At 33.9% G+C, this 26,880-nt stretch overlaps 2 protein-coding genes across 3 annotated transcripts; one reads left to right on the plus strand and one right to left on the minus strand.

The window, feature by feature from the left end:
* Positions 1-230: 230 nt before the first annotated feature.
* On the plus strand, positions 231-12,600 carry LOC114305538 (protein DEHYDRATION-INDUCED 19 homolog 3). Its single transcript, XM_028250647.2, has 5 exons — positions 231-673; positions 769-911; positions 1,504-1,581; positions 4,731-4,987; positions 12,172-12,600. The coding sequence occupies exons 1-5, from the start codon at positions 598-600 to the stop codon at positions 12,278-12,280; spliced, it is 663 nt and encodes a 220-aa protein (XP_028106448.1). The 5' UTR covers positions 231-597; the 3' UTR covers positions 12,281-12,600.
* A 6,009-nt stretch (positions 12,601-18,609) lies between these two features.
* LOC114305539 (uncharacterized) lies at positions 18,610-23,366 on the minus strand. 2 transcript variants are annotated; one of them, XM_028250651.2, is made up of 4 exons: positions 22,946-23,366; positions 20,816-22,394; positions 19,829-20,722; positions 18,610-19,254 (listed from the first exon to the last, which is right to left on the minus strand). In XM_028250651.2, the coding sequence occupies exons 2-4, from the start codon at positions 22,379-22,381 to the stop codon at positions 19,201-19,203; spliced, it is 2,514 nt and encodes an 837-aa protein (XP_028106452.2). In that variant the 5' UTR covers positions 22,382-22,394; positions 22,946-23,366; the 3' UTR covers positions 18,610-19,200. The 2 variants fall into 2 exon arrangements, with proteins under 2 accessions (XP_028106452.2, XP_028106449.2); XM_028250648.2 differs by having other exon boundaries at positions 19,744-20,722.
* Positions 23,367-26,880: the final 3,514 nt, after the last annotated feature.

Here is a 26,880-nt window from a genome sequence, read left to right on the forward strand (position 1 = left end):
TTTATCAAATTTAAGTAAAAGATTAAAAAAAAGTTGGATTTAATACCGTTTACTCCAATACTAAAATTTAAATTATCATAAGATTTTAATGAAATATCTATTTCTCCCTCTATTTAATATCACTTTAATGAAAATATTAAAACCCACTTTTTAAAATTTTTTTATTAAATTTAAATCTAATGATAGATTTGAGTAAAGGTCGAAGATCGTTGGATCTTTCCATTTTTGGACTATAACTTTTCTTACATTTTAGATAATCACGTTTGAAAAAAAATAAAATAAAAAAAAGGACGATAAAATGGAAGAGCAACACATCTCACTCGTCCTTTCGGGGATTTTTCACCTGCGGAAGCACTCTCCATCTCACACATCAGCTCGCTCTCTCTCTCCCCTCGCCAATCAAACCTACCGCCCCCATTTCTCTCGCCTCTCCCCTCTCTCTGCGCGTTTCATTGTTAGGGTTTCTCATCTTTCTTCTGAAAATCAAAGAATCAGAGGTCTTATCTCTTCAAAACCCTAATCAATTTTGGCACTTTGATTACCAACAACTTGGAAAACTTTCTATTACACCTCTCAAATTGTCTACCAAATTTAGCCATGGACGCTGATTCTTGGAGTGCTCGTCTCTCTTCTGCATCAAAGAGCTATAAATCGGCCCTTCAATCTCGATCTGGTCAGCTCCAAATTTTTCAATCTCTAATCCCTTTGTTGTTTGTCTGCTATGTTTATTGAATTTATTGAAATGGGATTGCTTTGCTTTGTGTGTAGATATGTTCATGGGGTTTGAAGAAATCGATGGAGATGATGATATAAGGGAGGAGTTTCCTTGCCCTTTTTGTTCAGAGTATTACGATATTGTTGGATTGTGTTGTCATATCGATGATGAGCATCCTGTAGAGGCGAGGAATGGGGTATCACTCTCGTTTTTCTTGCTATTGATGATTCAAATATGCAAAATTTTTAATTTTTACTTCATAGATATGTTTTCTCATGCGTAGTGTCTTTTGGGCATTTCTGGGTATATGTTTGAGTTTTGAAGATTTCTTTGCGTTTCTTTAGTGTTTGTTTGGCTTCAGAGCACCTAATTGAACTCGAATTTGCTTTGTTGATGATGAGGGACTCACAGGAAGACTTAAAATGCTGTTTTGTTATTGTATGACATGGATTGCTGCGATTATATTCCCCTGAAAATAAAAAAATAAATAAAAATTTGTGGGGTTCATAAAGCTCATGTTCAGTAGTGGTGTTTATTATGATTATACTGGACGATTGGTTAAATTGATTTGGGGTGGAACCACACCCCGCTTGAGGCAGGACTATGGCTGGCATATAGATTTAATTAAAAGCTGCTATATAAAAGATTTTTGTTTTCTGAATAGAAATGAAAAGTTTTAGCTATCTTGCAGGTGTTTTCCTTTCCTTTCCTTTCCCTTCTCCTTTTTCTTATTCTTTTGATTTTTGAAGCCTGTCTTACAAACAATAGGAGGAATTCTTCCTGTGCAGGTGTGTCCAGTTTGTGCCATGAGGGTGGGGGTCGACATGGTTGCACATATAACCTTGCAACATGGAAGCATATTTAAGATATCCTTTTAATTTTAGTTGGTTTTTGCTATACTGGGCATTGGTATCCTTCCTGATGCTATTATTGAATCTGTTAATTTTTCAACTAAATTTGTAGATCTAATGCATGTTCTCCTGTCTTGTAGGGTTTTTGAGCCTTGCTTTTATGGAAAATTATTGAATCCTAACCAAGATTGTGAAAATCAGGATCCTACACTAGATCATTGGAGGTTGATCAGATTGTAGGATTGGATTTTGAGATCATAAGATCCTACCAGAAAAGAAATTTGTATAATAATTTTGTATGTAAAAATAATTCTTAAAAGTAGATTAAAATATTGGGAAAAATATTAACTCCAAGGGGTTGGCCTGGTGGCAAGGCCTTGGGTCTTGGGTCTTGGGGGTGTGCTCCCTCAAAGGTTCAGGAATTGAAACTTTTTAGGTGCTAATAATTCCTTGAGACCATTGAACTAGGGGAAAACCGTTGAATTAACCTTGATGCACTTGCGGGAAACTTCTTGCCTGGTGCCAATCAAAAAAAAATATTGGGAAAAATATAATGAACCATGCAAATATAAACATTATACAATGGAAAGGTCGATGGTAAAAGTTTTGCATTTTGTGGAAAGAGAGAAAAGTGGTGGAGAAGATGGATTTTACAATTGAGGATGTTGCACTCTGCTGTTCTAGTACATGAAAGACAAGTAAAAAGGGTTGGATTTGGAAAATAGATTAAAAACTCAAGAGAGAGAGAGAAATAAAAGATAAGAAAGGCTTCTATATCATAAAAAGCTATTGTAGTTGCATTGTACAATGACAGTAAATAGAACATGCAATTAAGCCAACAAAAGAAGAAATATAAGAAAAAATAGAAAAAAGAAAAGAAAAGAAGAGAAGAGAGAGAGAGAGAGAGTTGGATTCCCAATATGTTAAAAAGAAAAGAAAAGAAGAGGTATGTAATGCAAAAGGGGTAACTACAAGAAATATAAGAAAAAATAGAAAAAAAAAAGGTTGACAAAGATGATCTTAACCAAACAACTTCTTCTCTAACATATGGGCTTTTTTCGTTTTGTGTGTTTGTGAAAGATTTTGCTTTGCATTAAGACAAAAGCAGCAGCTACAATCAAACCAAGGGCATACCCCATAGAAACAAAAGCACCAAAGCCAAGTGAGAAAACAAATTTCCACCCTTCATCCAAAGCAAGTAATTCACAGCACTCAGTGACTGAATATCATAGAAGAGATGCCCCAATTATAACACATTTTTCTAGCACTAGCACAGAATTTCACATTCCTTAATGGGCTAAGCTTAGGCCTAATATCACCCACTAGCCCATCCAAAACCACATGAATAGGCAAAGCTATCTTCCTGAATATTCTACTATTCCTTTCTTTCCAAACATGATCCATAGTAGTAGCAAGAGCCGATCGGTATACATAAGCTGTAATAGCCTTGCCTCCACAATTTTTAGCTGCCCAGCCTAGTTCTTCATCAAAATTCAGCATTTTTCTTCCAAAAAAATTCTTCTCAAGATAGCTGTCAAAATATATGCTGAAAAATCACAACAAAAATATAGATGATCTTGAGTTTCTCCAAGCCCATTGCAGAAAATATACTTGTTTTCAGAAACTATTACCCATTTCAATAGCCTATCCATTGTGGCTAATCCTTTCTGAACCGCAACCCATTGCACAAAGCTCAACTTAGGAACATTATGAGGGAACCACACCACTTTGTACCAAGGGACAACAGGGAACATAGTTCGAATTGCTTGCCAAGCTGAAGCCACAGTATGTTCACGATTACTAGAAGGTAGCCGGACCACAGAGTTAGTTCTATTAGGATTCGGTAGGAAGGTAGCAGGGTTATTAGCTTCAATATTAGCAGTACCATCTTTTCTACCTCTAGGCACTTCCAATTGCCCAAACTAATGAGAGAGGAAACTCTGCCATCTGCGACTCTGCCCATATGAAAAGCAACCCTTTCACCATATTTCTTATTCGAATGATCTAGGCAATGCCAATTATCAAACCACAGAAATGTAGAAATCCCATCACCGATGACATGATCAAAGGCCTGCCCCACAGCTCTTGCTTAAATTTTTTCCTTTACAATACTGGATGCCTCAATAGGAAGAGTCATATGCCATAAACTCTTATTCTTAATCACGTAAGTATGAACCCACTTAACCCACAAAGAATCAATTTCCTCGCTCAAAGCCCACAAATTTCTTAGCATAGTGGCCTTATTCCATTCTGTCAAGTTTCTGAATCCCAAGGCCGCTTTAGCTTAAGGGCTCTCCCTGTCCACAAAAAAATTCTTCAAAATTTTGTCTGTACTAATATAGAACTCCAATATACTCAAATGCTGGATAATACTGAGATTACAAGTTGCACTCTACCCCTATATGATAGGGATTTAGTGGTCCAACTTCGAACTGTATCCAATATTTTGGACTTCAAGAATTCGCAGTCCTGGGAAGTAAACCTTTTAGAGATATAGAGGGGGACTACCAAATACTTAAATAGGGAAATGCCCCTCAGGAATTGGCAAGATGGATTTTAAACTATCCTTCATAGCCTTAGAAACCCCAACAAAAAGGATAGTTGACTTTTGGAGGTTAGGCTTCAACCTTGAGATATAGAAAAATTCCTGCAAAGTATTTTGGATTAATTGAAAAGAATTCTCATCTGCACCAGCACCACAAAGGATGAATAAATCATCAACGAAAGCCAAATGAGATATTTTAAGCATTTGACAGTTAGAATTAAAGGTGAAACTACTAGTTCTAATGTTCCACTTCAATAAAGAAGAGAAAGCTTCCGTAACTACCAAAAACAGATAAGGGGAAATGGGATTTCCTTGTCTTATTAGACCCCTAGCCCCTGGAAAATATCCCTCTAAATCATTATTGGTCACAATGGAAAACATTGAAGTAGACACACTTTCTAATCCAATCCATTAACAGCTCAGGAAAGCCCATGGCAACCAGTGTATCAAACAAAAAATTTCCAATCAACTGAATCATAGGCCTTCGTAATATCAATTTTAACGGCACATCTAGGCATGCCATCATCTCTATGATAGTTTTTTGTTTGTTTGTTTGTTTAAAAACCTGACCTTATTGAGGCTATAACTATGTGCTCTGGAATCCTTGACTAGAATTTACATGCAACGCAAGAGGAAATTTCGTAAAGGTGGATCCCATTCGACGCTTTCTTTGTTGAGGAGGGAATTGAGGGAAGGAAATCTGCAGTCCCTTTTTGGAGGGTCTTCCTGTATAGTTACTTCAACCAACGCGGCACCGGATCCATTGTTGTCATCATTTATTCTGCCTATGGCTGATGATTTTGGGAATGTTCAGCCACACTCTTCGGCTAAAACAGTCTCAGCGAAGAAAAACACGACTGAGAATGTATCAGAAAGGTATGGTACTGGATTCTTACCTTCTTTCCTTTTCTTGGCTAATATTTGATCTTTTATAGTTTTGGTTACTTTCTGATACTATAGGTTAACTCTGATTACTGGTCTTCCTGTTTTTTGGGCAGTAGCAATCTCCTAATTGTCCCGTATTTGCTTGCTAGAATAACTTGTGTCTATGTTGCTTCTTTCTAATTTGGTTCATTTGAGTAGTTGTAACTCGTAACATCCGAACACTGTCAAGATTGATGATTTTAAAATGGGTGAGATCACTGTCTGGTAACTTTTCTTTTTCAAAGTAAAAGAAAAAAATGCTCACTATTGTTAGCTGAGTGCAACAAAATACAAGTCTATAGTTTTTCCTTCATCAAATTCTGGAGAAAGTTGATGACTCTGCAGAAATGTCAATCCACTGATTATTTATTTATTTATTTTGTTTGATGAGTGATTTCTAACCAAAACTAAATTATAGGGTTTGAATGCACTACGTATGAGATGGAAAAGGTGGAAACTTAAAGTCATATTTGAAAGCAAATATGCATCTCCTAAAAATTTCAGAAAGCATGGAAAATCAATTATTGGCAACTTGTGAAGAAGCTTGGCAACTTCTGAAAATTACTGTTTATTAAAATTATTATTTTTTTACTATAAAAGAATTCATATTTGAGTACCTCATGTTCTAGTTTTGCTAAAAGTTATGTGTCCCTTATTTGTAATTTGTTTGCATTGTGCTAAATATTGTTGGGATATTGAGCATGCTTGTTTGCATTGCTGATTGAGCAAGTTTTTGGGAATTACAAACCTATCACCAAAAGTAAAAGGGGGAGTTTGGAAGTTACTAAGAGAAACTTGCTTGGATTCTCACAACTACTCAACTTCAACTTAACTCAATTAAGCATTGTCCCAGGCTACATGGTCCATGGATCCTGTTTTGTCATTTCACTTGATGAATGTCCACAATTGCAATTAAACCACATGTTAACATGTTTTTCTGTGTTATTTCAATCCATTTGCAATTAAACCACATTAACATGTTTTTCTTTGTTATTTCAATTCGCATTAATTTTTGTTTTTCTCATCCACCAGCATTACCCACAATATGGAAAATGTCGTTCTTCCTATTTGGTACACTTATTGGTTTCTGTTGTACATGAACAAATTATCTTAATCGATATTCTCTCATTGTCTTTAGTAGAAGCTACCTTTACCATCTTACGAATTCATTTATTACTTGTCCTGTCTGTCCCAATTTTGCCACACATCTAATCAACATCCTCATTTGATTTCTTGTCACCTCAACTCATTTTCTCCCTGACCTTTCTTCTATTTATGTTACAATTCTTTATGTCGATCAAATTACTCCTTACATGCACGTTGATTGACCTATGGTACACATGATTATATTGTCTCAAACGGCTCTCTTATTTTATCTCAATTGGTGTCCATTCTAATTGCTTCTTAATGAATTAATTTCTTATCATCGCTCATCCATTTCAACATACTTATTTCAACTGCACTTATTTTTTGAATATGTTTTTTTCTTAACCGCCCAACATTCAATACCATACGTGATAGAAAACCATGAGTTCTCTAGTAACTACTTGCATGGGTTAAATCAATATATATATTGGATCATCAACAAAAATTTATTGAAAATCAAAGGAGAAAGAGTACAACATTGATAAGGGGGACAAGCAGTCCACTAAAAAGAAAAGATAAATGTAAGATCAGAAGTGACATACAACCTTCTAATTTCTACTCTCTAGATATCATAAACAAAGGAATCCCCTTAAATGAAGATGACAGCCAAGCTCAAAAAGAGGATAAATAACAAATCTCATCCCTTAAATTTCCTAAATGTTCAGTCTTATTCTTGAAAGTTCTTGAATTTCTCTCCAACCAAATGATTCAAAGCATTGCACAAATAGTAGGCATGTTCGCCATCTAGTTTGGATAACATACAGTGGGGCTGGCTTGTTATTTGTTTAATATATGTTCAATCTGTATGCTTGATTTCTATTAGTGTGTTTCATGGCGGAAGATTAGGCATCTCACTTAAAATGGTAAATGCACTACTGATAAGAAAAACTGAAATGCACTTATAAAGGGCCTTGATTTTAGTTTAGAAAGACATGTCATAAATGCTGAACATACTTTATGGAAGGTGTTTTTTTAGTTTTGACAAACTGATTTATCTTTAAATATTTAATTTATGTTTTATTTTAGAAGTCCATTACTTTAGTGTTTCAGTTCACTTGTCAGCATTAAAATATTTTTTTTACTTAGTTTACAACCTGATTAGTTGATTGGAATATAGGCTGATAATTCAAATGCTTGGGCTTTCCTTCCTACAATATAGAGCACTGACAAGAAGTTAAATCTGGCATCCATTGACTATCATATTAGGTTTCTGTTAAGTGAGGTTGATGAATCTGGGATTGAAGATGAGGCCATGTGTTCAAGAACTAATGCAGTTTTTCAGGAATGAAAATTAACCACATTTTAATATGATGATGCATATTGAAGACTGCTAGGATATTAGGATATTTTCATTTTCAGTTGGCCATGGACAAGTAACTGAGACATTGAGATTTCAAAATGTTTGACGACCTTACTTCTCGGGGAAATGCTACAATGTGCACCCCTGAAAAGGTTCACATTGTAAGACAAGTTGTGATTTTTGTGATGAAAGTTACGGTTTTTGTGTGTTGGAAGTTACGATTTTTCTGATAAAAGTTATGAATGGCGAAATTATGGTGTGTGCACGCCTAAAGTTATGGATGGCAAAGTTATGTTTTTTGTTGTAAAAGACATTACTTTTTGTGATGAGCAAAAACTTATATTTTTTGTGATGAGTAAAATATTTTACTTTTTGTGATAGAAGATCTACTTTTTTTATAAGGTGCATGCCATATGCACCCTTTTTGGGGTGTACATTGTAGCATTTCCCTCTTGGGGAAATGTCATCTTATCTTAGAATCTTTTAGATTGTTTTAAGCTCAAGAGCTTCTCTTTTTCTCTTGATAAGGGAGACAAATAAATTTTAGAAGGGTTATGTAGAGTTATTAACGCAGGTCATTTATTTGTAGTGTTTACTTATCAAAACCTTATGTAGTAAAGTATAATTTAGTTGTAGTGTCTTTTAAATGAATATTGTGCTGCATACAGCCATTTCACTGGAAGCTTCCATTTACTTGTCATTTAATGATGCTAGCTAATGCATAATACATATTTTGCTTACTCTTGCTAGTCAATGGACATATCTTACCACATAAAGTTTGAACCATATGTAGGGATGCTTGCAGGCTATGCAAATTGCTGTGGTTCTATTGCAATCTTGTGGGAGAAATTGTTAAAAGGTTTTGTGAAATAGAATTCTGGATATATTTATGAAATCAGATTACCTTTCCATTAGTTGTGTGGGAATTGGGAGTACATAGGAAATTTATACTTAAAAGGTTAGAGATTTGAGAGATGGTAGCGAGTTGTTTATTTATTTAATTTGTTTATAATAAACATGAAGTATTGCTTTTGGTATATAATGGAAAAGAATTAGGTCATGAAAGACCTTAGGAAGAGTTGGAACAGCGGGTGCATCCATAGAAAGATGGATAATTGAGGTTAGAAAATTAGCACAAGAAAAGAAAATTTAAACAAAATTTTAAAAATTATGATGAAAAATACCAAAAATAGTGGCGTAATGGAAGATACTATGCAAATATTGTTCTTAATGGCTGTTACAGGCTGTTATAGTAGCATTATGGTTGTGATTGTATTTTATTTTTTTATTTTTATTTTTATTTTTATTTTGTAATCAATAAATAGTGTCGTAACGATAATGGAGCCCAGAAATCTCGTTATGTAATTTATAAGGACCATTTTTTAAGACTATCGTTACACTGATAAAAATTTATGCATGGATTCTACCGATCGATGATCCCGAAGGATAGAGACAAGAAGAGAGAGAGAGGGGGTGGGGAGGATGAGGAGGATATCACTCTAAAAAGTGAGCAGGATGAAGTAAATATGTCTTTTCTGTTGGTTCTTGGATGAGTAAATCATGCCCAACGAACTTGTTCATTGTTTGAATGTACTTTTTTAATTAAGGGAGCATTTAATGGAAGGCCAACTGGTGTGATTATCTTCAGCTGGAAGATGGTCATGTTTTTTTGGGATATAGTCTTTCGGCAACAACTTGATGATTGGGAATTGGAGTTATTGTTTGGTCTTCTTGGGCCATATGCTTGGTAGATGGTGGTGATGCAGTGTGATGGTCTAAGAAAAATTCTGGCATCTTTAGTGTAACTGTGAAGTAATATTATGAGGTGCTTTTGGGCCGTAGGGGGTTTTCTTTGAGAGTGGTTCGCAAGGTTCTGAAAAGTGGTTGCGGTCACCGTAATGGTGGCGGTGGCACGGTTTTGGTTGCGGGGTGTAAAGGCCGTAGCGTAACGGTTGTGGTAATCGGAACCGTGAAATTTTTTATTTTTCGCACAATTTCAAAAAAACTTATCGATACGCACATTTTTTTTCTATGATCATATTTATTGGGTTTTAAAATAAATATTGATCATTTTTTATAAATTTTTAAGTTTGATTCAATATATTTCATATTTTTAAATAACTGTAAACTGAGTTTTTTACATTTTATTTTAATAATTAATGACTTTATATTATACAAAAAATCAAGTACTAACTATTATATATAAGATAAACAATGACAAAAGTAAGAGAATAAATAAAAGTCTAAATATATATATATATATATATATATATATTAATTAAGCCAAATAGATAATGACCACACTTATTATTATTTTCAAACAATATATAGATAGACACACACAAACAAAATGGTTGAGTGATAGCAGCTGAATAGAATAGCATAGGTCTTACAATTTCAACAAATCAATAACATGTTCTTCATCTTCCCTATTCTCTCTCTATCACTTTTTCCTCCATCTTCCCTCTTCTCTCTCTATCTCTCTTCCCCAATTTTTAACCTTTTTTTTTTTTTTTTTTTTTTGTGTTTTTTCGAAAGAAGCAATTCGGAACCGTTATGTAACGGTGCGTAACAGGCTGTTGCGGCCGTTATGGCACCTTTACGACCGCTATATCAGCCGCTACGGCCGATACATCTGTGAATCTCAATCATACTGTAAAAGCGGCCGTAACGGGTGGTGGTAACTACCACAACCATTACGTAACGGCGTTACGTAACGGTTGCGGCCGCTTTTTAAAACCTTGGTGGTTCGGGACACTAGAACTCCAAATATTTTATTTCATTTTGGTTTGGTGTGTTGCTCATGACAAAATACTTACCATTGATTACTTGATCAGGAGGAAGGTGCATGTTAATTGGTGTTGTATGTGCAAGCATGCATAGGAAACAGTTGGAGGGCAGTGTGGGGCATTGGAGCCCCTTCAAAAATAGGTTTTTTTTGTTTGTTTTTGGTTTGGTGTGTGGTTCATGAAAAAATACTTACCATTGATGACTTGATCAAGAGGAGGTGCATGTTAATTGGTGCAGTATGTGCAAGCATGCAGAGGAAACAGTTGATCGTTTGCTTCTTCACTGCAAGGTAGCATGGTGGGAGTTGTGGTCATTAGTCCTCCTTTTGTTTGATGTTTACTTGGGTGCTTTTGGGGGTGGTGAAGGAGATTTTCTCTTCATGGACTGGAGGCCATATGGGTTGGAGGAAAGCTTGGGGCCTGGCTTCGTAGGCACTTTTGTTATTAGTTTGGGGATAGTGGAGTAGGAGATCTTTCTTCGGGGTTGAGAGATCTCTTTTTAAAATTAGGAGTATTTTTTTTTTTTTTTTATCCTTGTACTGTCGATTCTTGGGGGTGGTTAACCGGTCCTTGAACCAATTCTTGGGTTTTGTTAAGTCTTTGTAGTTTTTGTTGTGTAGCTCTTATAGGTCTTATTTTGTACGTGGGTTTTGCACCCCCTTAGTGCCTTTCTTAATAGGGTCTTTCTAACAAGTGCTCCTAGAGTGCAAGTGTGAGACAAAATTCGAAGAGCACAAGACACTTTTCACTAAATTCAATGCATTTTTACTGAAATCAATACAATTTTGAATAGTTTTTACATATTTTCAAGGCACTTTATACACATATCCCAATATTAAACAATGCATAGGGGGCACTTGTTAGCATTTGACTTCTTAATAATAGTTTACTTAATAAAAAAAAGGTAATGCTTCAACAGCGTACTTTTTTCTTTTCTTTTTTTTAAATTTTTTTTTGGAGTTTTATGTACGTATATTGGTAATTGAACTATTTTAACACCAAGTAACAGAGCCAACGGTCTGCATGAGGTGATTGGGAGTTGACTTTGGCATATTAATACAAGATGTCTTTATGTCACCGCATTTGTAAATGGAGCTCCAGTTGTTTTGGTAGTGTTGGTGGTGTAGCATTGCCCATGAATGGGGTCATAAGAATTTTGGGAACAATATCTTGACATGTGACTCCATATTAGACTAATAGCCCAAAAAGGATCTTTTCTGGACTTCATTATCCACAGCTTATCTTCTCCTCCGATTCATAAGTGGCATAGAGAAGAGCCTATGTATGGATGGGCACAGGTATTCATCTAGCAATGAAGTAAGAGTCTCTTCAATTCAATTCTTGTTCTTATCATTTTTGCAACAGTTAATTATTTTGAATCTTGCCAAAGAAGTATTAATTATTTTGTTGTATTGTTTATGTGAAGATGTTAACATAATTGTTTGTGTTGTTTATGTGAAGATGTTAACATAATTGGTTGCGATGCAAAGAGTCTCAGTAAGGGGGGCTGTTTGAGAAAACTTTAAGTACAGAATTTCTACTACTGAAAATTTTAAAACATATATTTTAGTTGAGAATTGCCTTTTACCAAGTATATTCAGGATTCAGTACTAACCCAAGTCTATTTGACTTGAAATTAAGACATTTTTAGTAGTTTTTTATATTTTAGTGTTAGGGGGTATATGATTATCAAATGCACCTAGTTATTAAACCACCGAATGTGTTTAGATTTAAGCACTTAGTTGCATTACCAAACCAGAAGAGTTGTGTGTTTCTGAAAGAAAGCAATTTGCTTAAGGATAACAGAAAGTCGCGAAGCAGAAACAGAAATATGAAGCAAGAACATCAATCTATTGTTGTTCTTTAGCTGTCCTATGGCTGATATTGACTTGTGTTGACAGGATTGTCCAATCTGCTCCATTGTCGATTGAGGATCAGAGGGAGAAGACCAGGAGATCCGAGTTTGCTCAAGGTCTGTTGATGTCCACCATTCTCGATGACGACTTATGAAGAAGGTCCTATTGTGGCTGCTCTGCTACTGCTGCTGCTGCTGCTGCTGCTGCTGCTGCTGTGGCTGTGGCTGTGGCTGTGGCTGTGGAATGGAATTTCAAAATTACAGCAAGGGCTGCATGAGCAGTGCTTTGTTTGTAGTGAGCATGTTTCTGTATTAAATAAGCTGTAGTAATAAATGAATGTAATTTATGTGTTGCCTGTGGAATTTAGTAGCTAGGCGAAATCAAGACTCGTGCATTCTACTCTATTCTAAATTCATGCTATATTGATTAAAAAAAATGCGAACATATTCATATGTCGCTCTCCTATTTAACTCATTATCATCTGCATCATGTTTTGTTGGTGTTTAGACAGATTTATGGTCAAATATTTGGGTTTGCAGTACCATTATAATTTATAATCCTAGGCAAGTTTGGTGCTAGTTTGGTTAGTTTGAAAAATAGCTTGTAGCTCGAAAGCTCCAAGGCCGGATTGGCCCGAATTGCAAAATGATGTCGTTTTGCGTTCTTTTGTTTTGTTTTTTTGTCTTCTTTCTTCTTTCTTTTTGTATTTGAAACGAGGAGGGGAGAAGAGGGAGAGAGTGAGAGAAAGCGAGAGGCGAGAGAGAAGGAGGAAGAGAAGGTGATGGCGGTCGTCGCTGATCAATCGCCGGTGGGTATCGTTGCTGATCGCCACTTTTTTTGTTTTCTGTATTTTTTTTTTTTTCTTCTAGTGGATCTGGATCTGTTGATGATGATGATGCGTTGATGAAGATGTTGATTTTTTTTTTTGTGTTGGGTGATTTGGGTTTGATTTTTGGTTGATCTCTCTCTTTGGGCTCGGGTGATTTGGGTCTGCTACCCTCTTCTCTCTTTCCTCTTCTCTCTTCTTTCTTTTTTTCTTTCTTTCTTTCTTCTTCTTTGTTGAAGAAGAGGCACAGATCAGAACAGAGAAAGGGGAGAACAAAAAAAAAAAAAAATTCAAAATGATGTCGTTTTGATTTTAGGGCCAATCGAGCCATTGATTTTCGAGCTACCTAGTGGGATTGGGTTAGTTTTTACAGCTTCCTTGTGCTTGTGTGCATCTTTTGAGGAAATCAAATTTATTTGGATTTTCATTGAATTTGAGATGTATATAATATATATTCTCCATGAATTTTGGGATATTTTATATAGGCAAATACTAGAGTGTCTCTAGGGCATTGGTTAATATTGGAATTAAGCTAAAAGGTTTCTTGAAAATAGGTAAAAATAATTTAAAAAAAAAAAAGTGAATTGATTTGCATTAAATTTGTGTTATTCATTTGTTTTTTTGTTTTGTTTTTTGTGTCATGAGTACTTATTAGCAAGATTTTTTTATTTTTTATTTTAAAAATACGTGAGCAATACCTTCTTTTAACATAAAAATAATAATTAACTTATGAGTTAAAAGGGCTTGGTTTCACCTGTCTCAATTTTCTGTTCTATCTTCTTAGTAACGTAATGTTGTCACAATTTGAATTCAATTTATTTATTTGGGTGATTAAGAATTTTTTTTTTTTTAAAAAAAAAAAAAAAAAAGTGTGTTTTTGGATTCAAATTTTTGATGATGTGTGGTAGGGTTGAGACACAGGATTTCAGACACAGGATTTCAAGCCAATTAAAACTTTAAACTGTTATGATTTTATATCATTTAGGGAGGGTTGTAAAATGAATGAAGTTATTTGAGCTAGCAGTCTTAGCACCTCCACCACGATAATTATTTTAGAGGACCGAATATCCTCCAAATGTGTAGTGCATATAAATTATTAATGTAGTGGTGTTCAGTTATATGTTAATATTGTGCTTAATCAGAATAAACAAATCTTGAGATTCCCATCTCAGAAAACACACACAACAAATAGTTTCAAAACAAAATGGAACCAATTGTGCCTTTGGAATTATATATGGGCTATACACAAACAGCATACACACATTCTTTAATAGCAAATCTCCTAGTGTATTGTTTTTGGGGTATATGACCTCAAGTTTTGGCACCCATTCATTTCTCAAAATACTAAATAAATCATCACCATCACATGATCACATTGCACCACCCTAAAAAGATTGTACCTATTTTTTATTGTTTTGTGGGGAGATTGTGGGTATGAGAGAGAATTCGAGATTAGATGCATTGTCGTTATTAGATGCAATGTCGTTAATATTCTTACTGTGGTAATCCAACAGTTTAGATTTTAAAGTTAAAGCAAACAATATTGTTTTATAAGATGTGTGATTTTAAAAAAAATGGTATTTTTGTGTCATTTATTTCAGTTTTAAATTGGAGCAGTAATGTGATTGTTATGATAAGAAATGTAAAAAGATCATAACAAAAGATCTACTGATAAAATTTGATTTCTTGAAAGTCCTACGCGTTATACATAAGGGTAACTTACATGAGTTTTAGGAGTTCCATTTGTATTTTCAAAATTATAACACTAAGGACAATTAACTTAGAGAACAAGATAAAATATGTCAACTTCGAAATGGTTTTAGAGAAAGGTTGAATTTAGAAGTATTCTATTTTTTTTTGAGTACGGAGAGTCCTCCCTCTCATATAAGTACAACCATACTAGATCATTTGATATTTACACTTCAAATGAAAGACCCCATTTTCCCCCTTTTGAAATCCATTTCTTCATAATAAACATCTCAACTCAGTCTTTGGTTGAAGAGGAAATGTATTTCAATTTTGGTACAAAATGAGTGTTTTGGATATCATATATAAACATAAGGCCCTCCAAAAAGGAAAATGGGAGAGACCCCAGCACCCCTACTGGGTGCTGATTGGCCCAATTTTTTTTTTTTTTTCATCCTCTCCCTGCCACCCCGTGTATGTGGGGGTGGTGGGGGTCTGCACCAACTCGGGTCTACAACACTATTGCTCCAAAAGTTATTTGGTTAAAATAGTCAAAAAATCATAAAAAAGTAAAAAGTAAAAATATCACATCTTACATATTGACAAGTCACTTTTTCTCGTATAACCATCTATGCAACTAAAAAAAATATTCTAAACACACTATTAACTTTTTCTTTTTCTTTTTCTTTTTTTAAAATCTTATAAAAAGGTCAAAAAGTCTAGTTCTCAAACGAATTATCATGTTATGTGATAAATTAGTACAATTCTAGTGATAGAGTCATGCTATCAATACACACCCTTAAAAAGGTGTATATCATATTTGTGGTGTTGATTATCGTAAATGTCATAACTTAAAAAAAAAAAGTCATAACCAAAAATCACATGAGATATAATTAAATTTGTTTTTCGATCATTACTAAAATAATAATCACAGTAGTCATAATAAACGCTACAATGAGTCATAACTAACACCACTATTAATCATAATCAAGTCATAACTAATACTATAATAAGTTATAAACAAATATCACAAACGTCAACATTAGATGCACCTCCAAAATTGGGGTGTGTGTTACAAAATTTCCTTAGCGACAAGTATACTTGCTCTGTTCTAAAATATTAGTCCATTATTCTATTTTTTATTATCCCAAAATATTAGTCTCTTCTAAAAAATTAAAAAATAAAATAATATAAATTTACTATTTTTTTCCTTCTTTTAAATTCATTAATAATATAAAAAGTATCATTATCGCAATTGATATTTTAAAAAAAATATACTATCAAAGAATAATTTTAGAAAATTAATATTTTAAAAATATAATAATTATACTATTAAAAAAATTTAAATTTTTTAAAAGAAACCATTATTTTAAGACGGAGAGAGTAATAATTATTGGGGGGTGTGTGTTACAAAATTTCCCCTAGTGGTAACTATAATAATTGTGTGGCAAGTAACTTTTATTTTAGGGGTTTTTTTTTTAGGGTATCTGGTATTAAGATTTTATAGCATGAAGGACACAAAATATTTTCATAATGTCTAAGGTTCCTCAATTTGATCTAGAAAAATTTCATCCAGAGAAATTCTCTGGACTTCCCAGAGAAATTTCTCTCTAGAGAAATTCTCATCCAAAGAAATTTCTCTCTAGAATTTCTCTGGACCTTTGAGAGAATTTCTCTCCAGAGAACAAATTTTTCTGAGTTTGTTTTATTGAAATTTTACTGAGTTGTCTCAGTAAATTTCACTGAGTGTACCAAACAAACAAAACAAACAAACAAAACAAACAAACAAATAGTATAAATACATACATATGACTTCACAAATTTTACTCAATTAAAGGCAGAGAAAATTAAACAAATTAAGTTTAAACTAGAGAAATCCAGAGAATTTCTCTGGACCAGGAAAGAATTTCTCTGGACTCACTTCAACTCAGAGAAATTTTCTCAAAACCAGAGAAATTTCCCTTTACAACCCAGAGAAATTTATTCAAATCAGAGAAATCCCCCTCTCTAAATCACTCAACCCAGAGAAATTCACAACTCAGAAATTCCATTTTCTGTCACCATTCGAACCCGACCGCATAGATTTAGGAATTTGCCCAGAGAAATGGTTGAAAGAGAGGTTCAGAGTTCTAGATAAAGATTTTAACTCACCTATATCTTCCGAAATCGATCCGCTAAAATTGTTAGACGAGAGATCGAGCTGAACCAAATTCGCCATCTCCGGCCAAATCCCCGCCGGAATTTCGCCGGAAAACTTGTTCCGAGCCAAATTCAAGTGCTGTAGTTCCCGGTAATTGTGTAGAGCTTTCGGAATCGGTCCGGAGATCAAGTTGTTAAAGAGATCGAGGTTTTGAAGTCTCGGGAGATTGCAGAGAGAAGGAGGGAGAGAACCGGAGAGATTGTTATCGTAGAGAAACAGACTATGGAGTGAGGAATCATTGAAGAGTTGATCAGGGATCGAACCGTAGAAGTTGTTGTCGTGGAGGTTGAGTCACCGGAGATAGACTAGGGTTCCGAGCTCCAAAGGAATATAGCCCCTGAGATTCTTGCCGGCAAGGGAGATTTTGACGACACGGGGTTCGGAGAATACAAAGATATTCGTGCAGGAGATTCCGGTCCACCGGCAGGGGGTGGTGTCATTTTCGTTCCAATCGGAGAATGCGCCGCACCTCCGTGATCGACGGCGGATTTTAGGGAGAGGAGAGAGAGGCCGTCGGAGGAGAGAAAGTGTGTGAAGTTGAGATTTTGGATGTAAATGAAAAAACATAATAGGAGCAGAGAGAGTTGAGACATTTGGAGAAAACAGAGCAGAGCTGAGCTGAGTAATGGCTCTCGGAGCACCATCTCTCTGTCGGGGCATGTACATTACTGATCTTGATGGTGATCAAGTGCAGAGTTGTTTGAGGATGGATGTGAATCGACGAGCCATTCCTGTGAAGGACTTTGATTCAATTTTTGATTTGATTTCTTGGTAGAATCGGACAGGTCTGAGAATGGAGAAGTTTAGAGAGAGAGAGAGAGATGAGTTTTGATTTGGTAAGGTCAAATTTCTCTGTGATATATTGGTGTGAAAGTTGAGGGACTTTTGACATCATAATATAATATTGTGGATTTCTTCTATTATTAAAAATGAAAAAAAGGATCTTAGATTAATTTTCTCTTTATTCTAATGATAAATCCCGGTCCATTATTTAGGCTTGTTTTTAACAATAATTTAAAATTATTAAAAAAGTCAAAACATAATTATTAAAAAATTAACTCTTCTTTTTATTTTTTTACATATTCTTTCACAAAAAATAAAAAATTAACTAAAATAGTCATTTTTCAAAACAAAAGTTACTAAGGTTAATTAACAAAAAAAAAAAAAAAAAAAAAAATCATAAAAACTACTTTATTTTATAAAAAAATAAAAAATTATATTATTTTTTTATCCAATTTTAATCATTATCAATCAGAGGTTGAATTAATTCCTATCCAAACCAAACAGTCAGGAGTGGCTTTTGGTTACAGTACCCCAAAACTACATATATATCTTAGGTACCTAGAAAAATCCAAAATCTCAATGATTGGACATAAATGCCAGAGTGAAAAGGGCATCAATGGAAGGAGCAAACCCAAACCCCTATTTTCCTGCTAAATGGACAGATGTCACAACTAAGAGTCAGAAGTTTCATATGCCTTTTGTCATTTATGTATATGTTTAACAAAGCACATCAAAATTAGTTGTACCACTCCACTTCGACTTCTGTATCAAGTTCCAACTACCATGTTGACCTCCTTTAACTTAGCTATCAAAAACCAAAAAAAAAGAAAAGAAAAAAAAAAGAAAAAAGAAAACACACACACCACCACCAACAACAGACCTCAAGGACTATTAAAAAACTCAGATTACACTCATGGTAAAATTGAGTGAATTATAACTCACTCATGTTAGATGTAAGTGATATATCACACAAGTTAAGAATAAGAAGGAATAAACAGGGTATCATATTCATTAAACTTGTACCAAGTCTGTCTCAAGTCTAAAAACCATGATCAACTCTTATTCCGATCTGATAACAACATAAAACTTCTATATTCAAGGTCAGTAATCTATGATAATCAAAGGAGAAATAATAACAAGAATAATTCTACTTCTCTATGTCTAATCAATGCCTAACTGTTGGACCTGATCCAAACAACAACAATGCCATTGGTTTTCACCATCAGTAATTTATCCACATAGACAATTTAATTTAACCATGATTTTTTTGTCTTAATTCCTAGCAGAAAAGAGAGAGAAAAAAAATATAGTAAAAATGGTGTATGCAAAAATAGTCAAATGGACAGCAAGAATGGTGAGCCATATCACAACATCAATCCCTAACCCTAAACAATGGAGGAGGCACTTTGTGTGTTCGTGATTTCCCTCACTACACGCCTCACAAATGAATCAAAACAAGATGTGCAGAAACCTTTCATCAGGCTCATCTGTCCACTGGCCATTGCTTCAGCATGGTTACACATTGAGGGTGGCTGCACAGGATAAACCTCACTCGCCTGGTGCTCAATGCCACATGATGCTAAAATGGTGTGCGTAGAGATCCTTGCAATGTCCTTGAAGGTGGTACTGTATCCTACACCAAAATAGTTGGGACAAAATTTAATATTATTCCAGTACCATATAGATTAATATTATTCCACGCACAGCAAAATTCATATGCACTTCAAGCCTAAAAAGATGCATCTTGCAGTTTCTATAAGCATGTCTATCAAAAAAAGGGGTTCATACCCAATTGAGATGCTAAGTGCTAAGTATGACTAATATGCTTATATCTAAGAAAGATATTGAACTATAATCAAGCTCAATGCACTGCAAGGTGACCCAAAGCCACTCTCAAAACTGTGAGTCTTGTAAGAAATAAACAAGGTACTAGTGGCATGACTTGATTATGGATTTGGAAAAATGATTTAATCTTCCAAAACACGACGCAGTGTCTCCAAACTTTCTATTGCCTATACAACTAGAGAGTTCACACTTGTATTGCATCCTAATTGATATAATTTATTCTCAAAGACCGAACTGCTGCATGCAGTTGAAAAGAAAAACTGCAAACTTGACATACCTAACTCCATCTCTCTGGATAAGCTTTTTAAATGGCTTCTAACCATTGATTGCACTTGTTCCTTTTCTACATTAAAGTGGCTCACCTCTCTATATCTATATGGGGAGATGCTATCATCAGCAATGCTTGATCTGCTGCCACATGGATGGAGTTGTTGCTCGTAACCCAATCTTGAATTCATACCCCTACTGATCCCAGCAAATCCAGCTTGTAGCATCCTATTCGCAGAACCATCAGCACCAGATGTAGAAGACTGACCTTGAATTGGTTGACCCCTTGAATGGCTCCACCTCGCAGAAGAAAGATCCCTAGTACTCTGGACTGAAGGCATGAAATTTCCCTGATACCTTCCCTGGGAAAAGGGTTGATGAGACGATGACCTTTCTGGTGTTATTGCATGTTGAAATGCTACTTCCCTACCCTGCTCTATTTGAGAGCCCAAAAGATTATTTCCCGAAGTTGAAGCTGACATTCCAACAGTTCTACTACTTCTGTTACTAAGCAGATCGTGTATCTGACGCTGTATCCTTCGTCTTACTGACACAGTTAAAACCCCCGTTCCTGATACCGGAGAAGCAGCTTGAAAATCCCCAACAGGATGTCTAGGAGATGAAAAAATCCCAGTACCATGATTCAATGGTGTTTCGGGTACATATGCCGAGTTGAGGTCTATAGCCTCCCTTACGTTCTCTACAGGAGATGATCTGCCTGAAAAATCATTCATTGTTCTGTGGTCGGGCGTAGGATTTGGAGCTTGTGGATTTGAGGAAGCAAAAGCAGTTGGTCTACAGCCTTCGCAATACCAACTGCCTTCTGGTACTACGCGTCCAAGTCCAACACAAAAAGTGTGTGCCGGTGAATCACAAAGATCACAAAGTAACATTAGAGCATCATCACCACCTTGCTGGCATTCCGTACAAATCACGTTTTCGTATGGGTCCAGATAACCCCTAAGTTCTTCTTCAGATGGTTGATAAACCTGCAGATCACAAAAACCATTTCAATCAATAAAACAACAAAATTGGGCCTATTCTGGTACCAAAATCTTGAAAATATGGTGGCATGAAGATACCTGATCACGTTCTGGGACTTGGATCACCACAGTCCTCAAATCAAACCCTGTATTTGATTTTGCAGGCTTACTAATAGAAGCGAACCGTTGCTTGCACAGAGGGCAACGAGATTCCACCTTTGACCACTCCATTATGCAAGTAAAACAAAAATAATGGCTGCAACAATTTAACGTTCCTCGAACGGTCTTCTTCCCTTCTTCTGAAAAACAGATCCCACACACTGCTTCATTTTTCAAATCCTCTACCTTCCCCTTACCCTTTCTTCCTGAACGTTTTCTTTGATGATGAAACAAAACCCCCCCTTCTTGTGATCTCTTTGTCGAAAAAGAACTCCTCAAAGCAGTAGTCAAATCTCTGCAAAATTTGCTGGCCTCTCTCACCTGTTCTCTTTCTTCCTCAGATATAGTATAGTCAAAATCAGATAATCCCGAGCTCACGAAATCTGGATCAGAGTCTCTCATGATTCTCCAATTTCTCTGACCAGAGTTCTTCTTATTCCTTTCTTTTACAACTGGTTTCTTCTCTGTGAATGCCCCATCATTACCAGAAACGGAGTTTCTCCGCAAACCGCGACTCTTTGTTAGTTTCTTTCTCATAGGCTTTTTAATAACCTTAGAATTCCTCTTCCTCTTTCGCCATTTGACATGACCATTTTCCAGGAAAGGTCTCCTCACCTTCTTATTCTTCTTCCCGACTGCCAGCTCATCTTCATCATATAAATCAATTTCATCTGGTGCAAATTCATCATCATCTTCATCATCAACACCCTCATCTTCGAAATCCTCATCATCGCCCTCATCTTCGAAATCCTCATCATCACCTTCATCTTTGAAATCATCATCATCTTCTACTTTATATGAAACCTTTCTTTTATTGCGTGCCTTTCCAATGCCATTTTTCTCTTCAAAATCGTCATCATCTCCCTCATCTTTGAAATCCTCATCATCTTCTACTTTATATGAAACCTTTCTTTTACTGCGTGCCTTTCCAATGCCATTTTTCTCTTCGAAATCCTCATCATCCTCAACTTCGAAATCCTCGTCATCTTCTACTTTATATGAAACCTTTCTTTTATAGCGTGCCTTTCCAACACCATTTTTCTCTTTGAAATCCTCATCATCACCCTCATCTTCGAAATCCTCATCATCTTCCACTTTATACGAAACTTTTCTTTTCTTGCGTGCCTTTCCAACGCCACTTTTCACTTCAAAATCCTCATCTTCGTCCTCATCTTCGAAATCCTCATCATCTTCTACTTTATATGAAACCCTTCTTTTCTTGCGTGCCTTTCCAACGCCATTTTTCTTCCTACCCATAAAAGCCTTTCGCCCTTTTGACCTACTGGCCTTCCTCACTTTCTGTTCCACCTCATCCTCCTCTTCTTCAAATTCACCTAAACTCTCTTCTGATTCCTCCCCAGTAAAAGAAGTGTAATCCTCAGAATCATTGAATTCTTCATCTCCCCCCACTGTGTAATCCTCATCGGATTCATCTGATCCATTGTCTTTGGACCGAATTCTTCTCTTACCACATGGCTTGCTCCCAACCTTTCCTCCCCTCCCCATTTGCTCTTAAACCCTAACAAGCACAAAACCAATAGTCAATCAAACTGACTCATATAAAGAGACACTACCCTAGACCTCAATTTCTTTTAAAAACATAAAATCTAATTAGTTAAAGCAAATAAATGTCAAGATTGCATAATTGGTTAATTTCTTGTCTAACCTTTATAAGGAAAATTAAAAATCACAACCAAGAATTAACAAGAAAGGATAACCAATCATTCTTCACCATCGATCTATGTCATTAAATACAAGAAAACAAAAAAACACTGCACCAAAAAAAAAAAAAAAAAAAACCCTAAATCAAGAAATTAAAGGTGCTAACAATATGTATCAATAATTTGTCTGAATTGTGTCAATTACCAATACATAATCAACGTATTAACCATCAATCACACAACAATCATACAACCCAATACCAAAATCCATACAATACTTCGATTCCCTAACCCCTTTGGCGTTTTAGAGAGAGAAAATCCATATTATCGAATCAGATGATAAAACAGAGCTACATACATGGTTCAATTTTCGAATTGGATTTGTTATAGAGAGAGAAAGAAAGGGTACCTGAGAGGAGGAGGAACAAGAACCCGCCTTGGAAATGGAAATCAATTGATTTTCTGCAAGCAATCTTTTTCCTTTTCGATTCGATTTATATATATATATGTATAGTGGTTTTGGGTAAGATATATATAACGTTACAATTCAATTCATATTCATACTCATACATACATAGAGATTACATATACGCGATGTGAATCTTGGAGAAGCATATCTCTATGGAGAGAGAGAGAGAGAGAGAGAGAGAGAGAGAGAATTGGGGGAGAATTGATACACCATACGCAACTACACCTCCTCTCAATGGAGGCGTCTAGTGAAATTACGCGAATGCCCTTTTGCATTGTAAGAGTAGTTGCGACTGCAAAGTTTGACTTGGGTTGTGATACTATGTGCTGTGGACTAGGGTTTAGTCCATGAATCTCCCAATATTTCTTGACGTGTTTTATGGATTTGTATTTGACCATGTTATTGGAAATCGGTTTGCGTTCGGCTTATTAAAAGGAAAATATTTGGTCACTTAAATTTTTGTGACCAGAATGTTTTGAATGTGTTAAAATAATATTATTTTATATTTAAAATGATATTATTTTGAGTGTTTTGAGTCATGATTTTTTGGACCATCTATTATTGTTATTATTAAAAATACATTTGAAATTAGTTAGATAAGTAAATTTAAATAAATTTTAAAATTTAGTAAGCTTCAAATTAAACTTGAATGACTTGTTGTTAAGCTCAATAAACTCATATATATTATAAAAAATCAAGTTATTTAATTTCGACTCATATTTAATTCGTTAAAAACTTGTTGAAATCAACTTGTTATGTAAATAAGATAAACTTAAGCACATTTTAAAACTCGTTAAATTTTTAAGTTAAACTTAAATAATTTAGTATTTGGTTCAACTTGACTTATTTATTACTTTAGCTTACTGGACTATTAGCCTATCACCCGTGCTATGCACGGGATAATTATATTTATTTTAGATTTTTTTAATATATAAATTATGTTTTTTAAAATTTTTTATAAAAATAATTTAACAATCTTATTACTGACCATAGTGTATGAGAGAAGTTGAAAAGGATATTACAGTAACTATACACAGATTGTATCTATAATTATTTGTATGAGGGGATTTTAAATGCTAATCAGAGAATTTTGACCAAATCAATAAATGCAGGCATGTGAAAAGACATGTGGATTGAAAAAAGTTAATAAATGCTGATCAGGAGATTTTGACCAAATCAATAAATGCTGAGTTTTTTTTTTAATAAAAAATTTAAAAAATTAATATTGGGATATTGAAGCATCCACAGACCTTGGGATTAAAAATTCCTTTTTGATTAATATATAGTATAGATAATACAATATTGTAGATAGAAGTGTTCGTTTTGTTATTTTTCAAATTAGTGTAACTGAAAGATTCACAAGAAATTTTAAAAGTTTTATTAAAATTTATAAAAAATTATGTCGAAAATGAATAAAGAAAAATGGCGAAAGATGCTCTACAAATATCTCCCATAATATTTGTCATTTATCTTTTAATATTAACAATAGTATAAAAAGTACCAAACTATAAAAATAGAACAACGATGTATCGATTTTTCTTCTGACCATAATTGTAATGTTGAGCAAGCATTAAATTTGGGTAAGATGGCAATTGCACTTTTGCAGTTTAAATGGGTTGTTTATATATATATATATATTTTTTATTATTTTAGGATTTTATTTTGTAGATTATTTTAAGTTAAAAGTTGATAACTTATAAGTAAAATTTAAAAATATTCTTCTCATAGTTTTAGAATAATTAAATTTTAACTTATTTATAAAAATATAAGTTATTTTCACACAATAAGTTGAAGCAAAAACGATAAAAACGGTTTGACACAAATTAAGATAAACAAAAAATTATAAATAATCTATTTAAACTGCAACGAAAAGTACTAAACAATTATTGCCTATAAATCCTTGCCTTGTTTTTTCGGATACTCTGTAAACCAAAATTTAGGAAGGAGAAATCTTGTCTATAGCAAAACTTGAATTCTTCACCTCTCTCTAAGTGTAAATGTTCTTCCAACCAACTAAGCTAGTTGTACCTTCTTTTTTTTTAAATTGATTGGATAGCCAAAAATCGATTATAGGGCTTTTTGAAGAGCTGAAATTAGAGACAGAGGAATATTTTCCATCCATACTAATAATCCATTTAATCGACATGCCATTCGAGCCAATCCATGAGTCATCGTATTACCAAGTTAAGCCTTATGTGAAATATGAAATCGTTTGAAGAGTCGACCTTTCTCAAAGGCATCTGGTAGGATGTGACCAAAAAGAGAGAGTACGTACTATCACCGAAACTATAAATATTCTAGCAAACTAAACTAGCTACGTACTTGTACTTAAATTGATAAATTACTACATTGTGGAATTATATGGACGTACGAAGCATAAATTTTTGAAGTCAAGCGGAAAAAAATAAATCAAATTATTAGTGTTTAAACCTTTGCACATTAAACTTTTGACGTTGAAAATTTTAATTAATTTTTTTGAGTTAATATATAAATTTAAAATTACTTCTCATTAATTAGGTGTGCACTAAATATTTTGTAGCAAGTCACATTTTCTAATTTACAATAAAACTATTTTAAAGGGCATGTTTAGTTGTTCCAAAAATACGAATTCAACAATTTTAGAATGCACTCCTTCACAAATTAAATAATTAGAAGTGTTTGGTGGTAAAATGAAACAATGGTAAAAATTGTGAATTGGCTCATTTATAAATTGATAAGTTTTGAATTAGTTAACTCAAAATGAAATGACTTCATTCATATAATCAAAATGAATTTTCAAATTTAAGTGATAGTTAAAGATACATTATAAATTTTACTTAAAACTTTTCTTAATATAATTAATTTTTAGTACTTATTTGTACAATCAATCATCATACACCTAAGTACTATAGTTAACATCATTTGTTGGTTGGATTTTCTTTAATCTTTTTTTTAAAAAAATTGGTTCAATTAAAGAAAAAAAAGAAGAAAAGAAAGAAAGGAAAAGAACACTGAGAAGCTAAATTTGTTATTTTTATATGGTTAGGTGTTGGAAAAATGAGGAGAAAATAAATATATATTTCTCAAAAAAGTTTTATTTTTTTCTTAATTACTAGTAGAAAAATTAGTGATTTCATTTTTTTTCTTTACAAAAAATCTAAAATCCATAAGAATTAATAGACTTGCATTGGTAGATGAGACATTTATTTAAACTTCAAGACAGCCTTAAAAAGGAAAACAAAGAAAAAACAACTTTTGGATGCTACTAAATGGGTTGTAAACAAAGAAATCAAATGCCTCTCTATGTTTACAAATTGCAAGGTGTTAGTAGATAGTTTTGAACAAAAATACAAGTTGGATTGGGAGGTGGACTTAGTAATTCCAAGATATTTTGTCTCTAAGTAAGTATTTTGTGCTTCTATGTGTATCAAAAGTTGATTGACAACTAAAAGTTATAAACTACATGTTTTTTGGTCTATTCTAAAAAAGACATCTTATTTCAAAATGTATGAATATCACTCTTTTGTTTAAATACTATTTGTCAATTTTTTAAATACTACTACTAATATTATTATTTAATTAGGATAAATTATACTTTGCCTTTTTTATATTTGATCATTTTCTTATTTTGACCCTTTTAGTTTGTTTGTTTGTTTTTTTTTTTGTTTGTTTGTTTTTTTTCACTTTGACCCCTTCATGTTTCAAGTTTTTTCCTAGTGTATTTCTAAAGCTAACTTTTATTTAAAATTAGACAGAAAATATTATGTTCATTATCACATAACACAAAATATATTGTTATATTAGAGTTTGAATTTGTGTAAGATATGTGAGTTGTACATAATAAAACATTTTTATACTACAAGACTGTCAATATGTCATTTTTTATCTAATTTTAA

The sequence above is a fragment of the Camellia sinensis genome, chromosome 2, assembly GCF_055761805.1.
Source record: "Camellia sinensis isolate YWXY chromosome 2, ASM5576180v1, whole genome shotgun sequence".
NCBI lineage: Eukaryota > Viridiplantae > Streptophyta > Magnoliopsida > Ericales > Theaceae > Camellia > Camellia sinensis.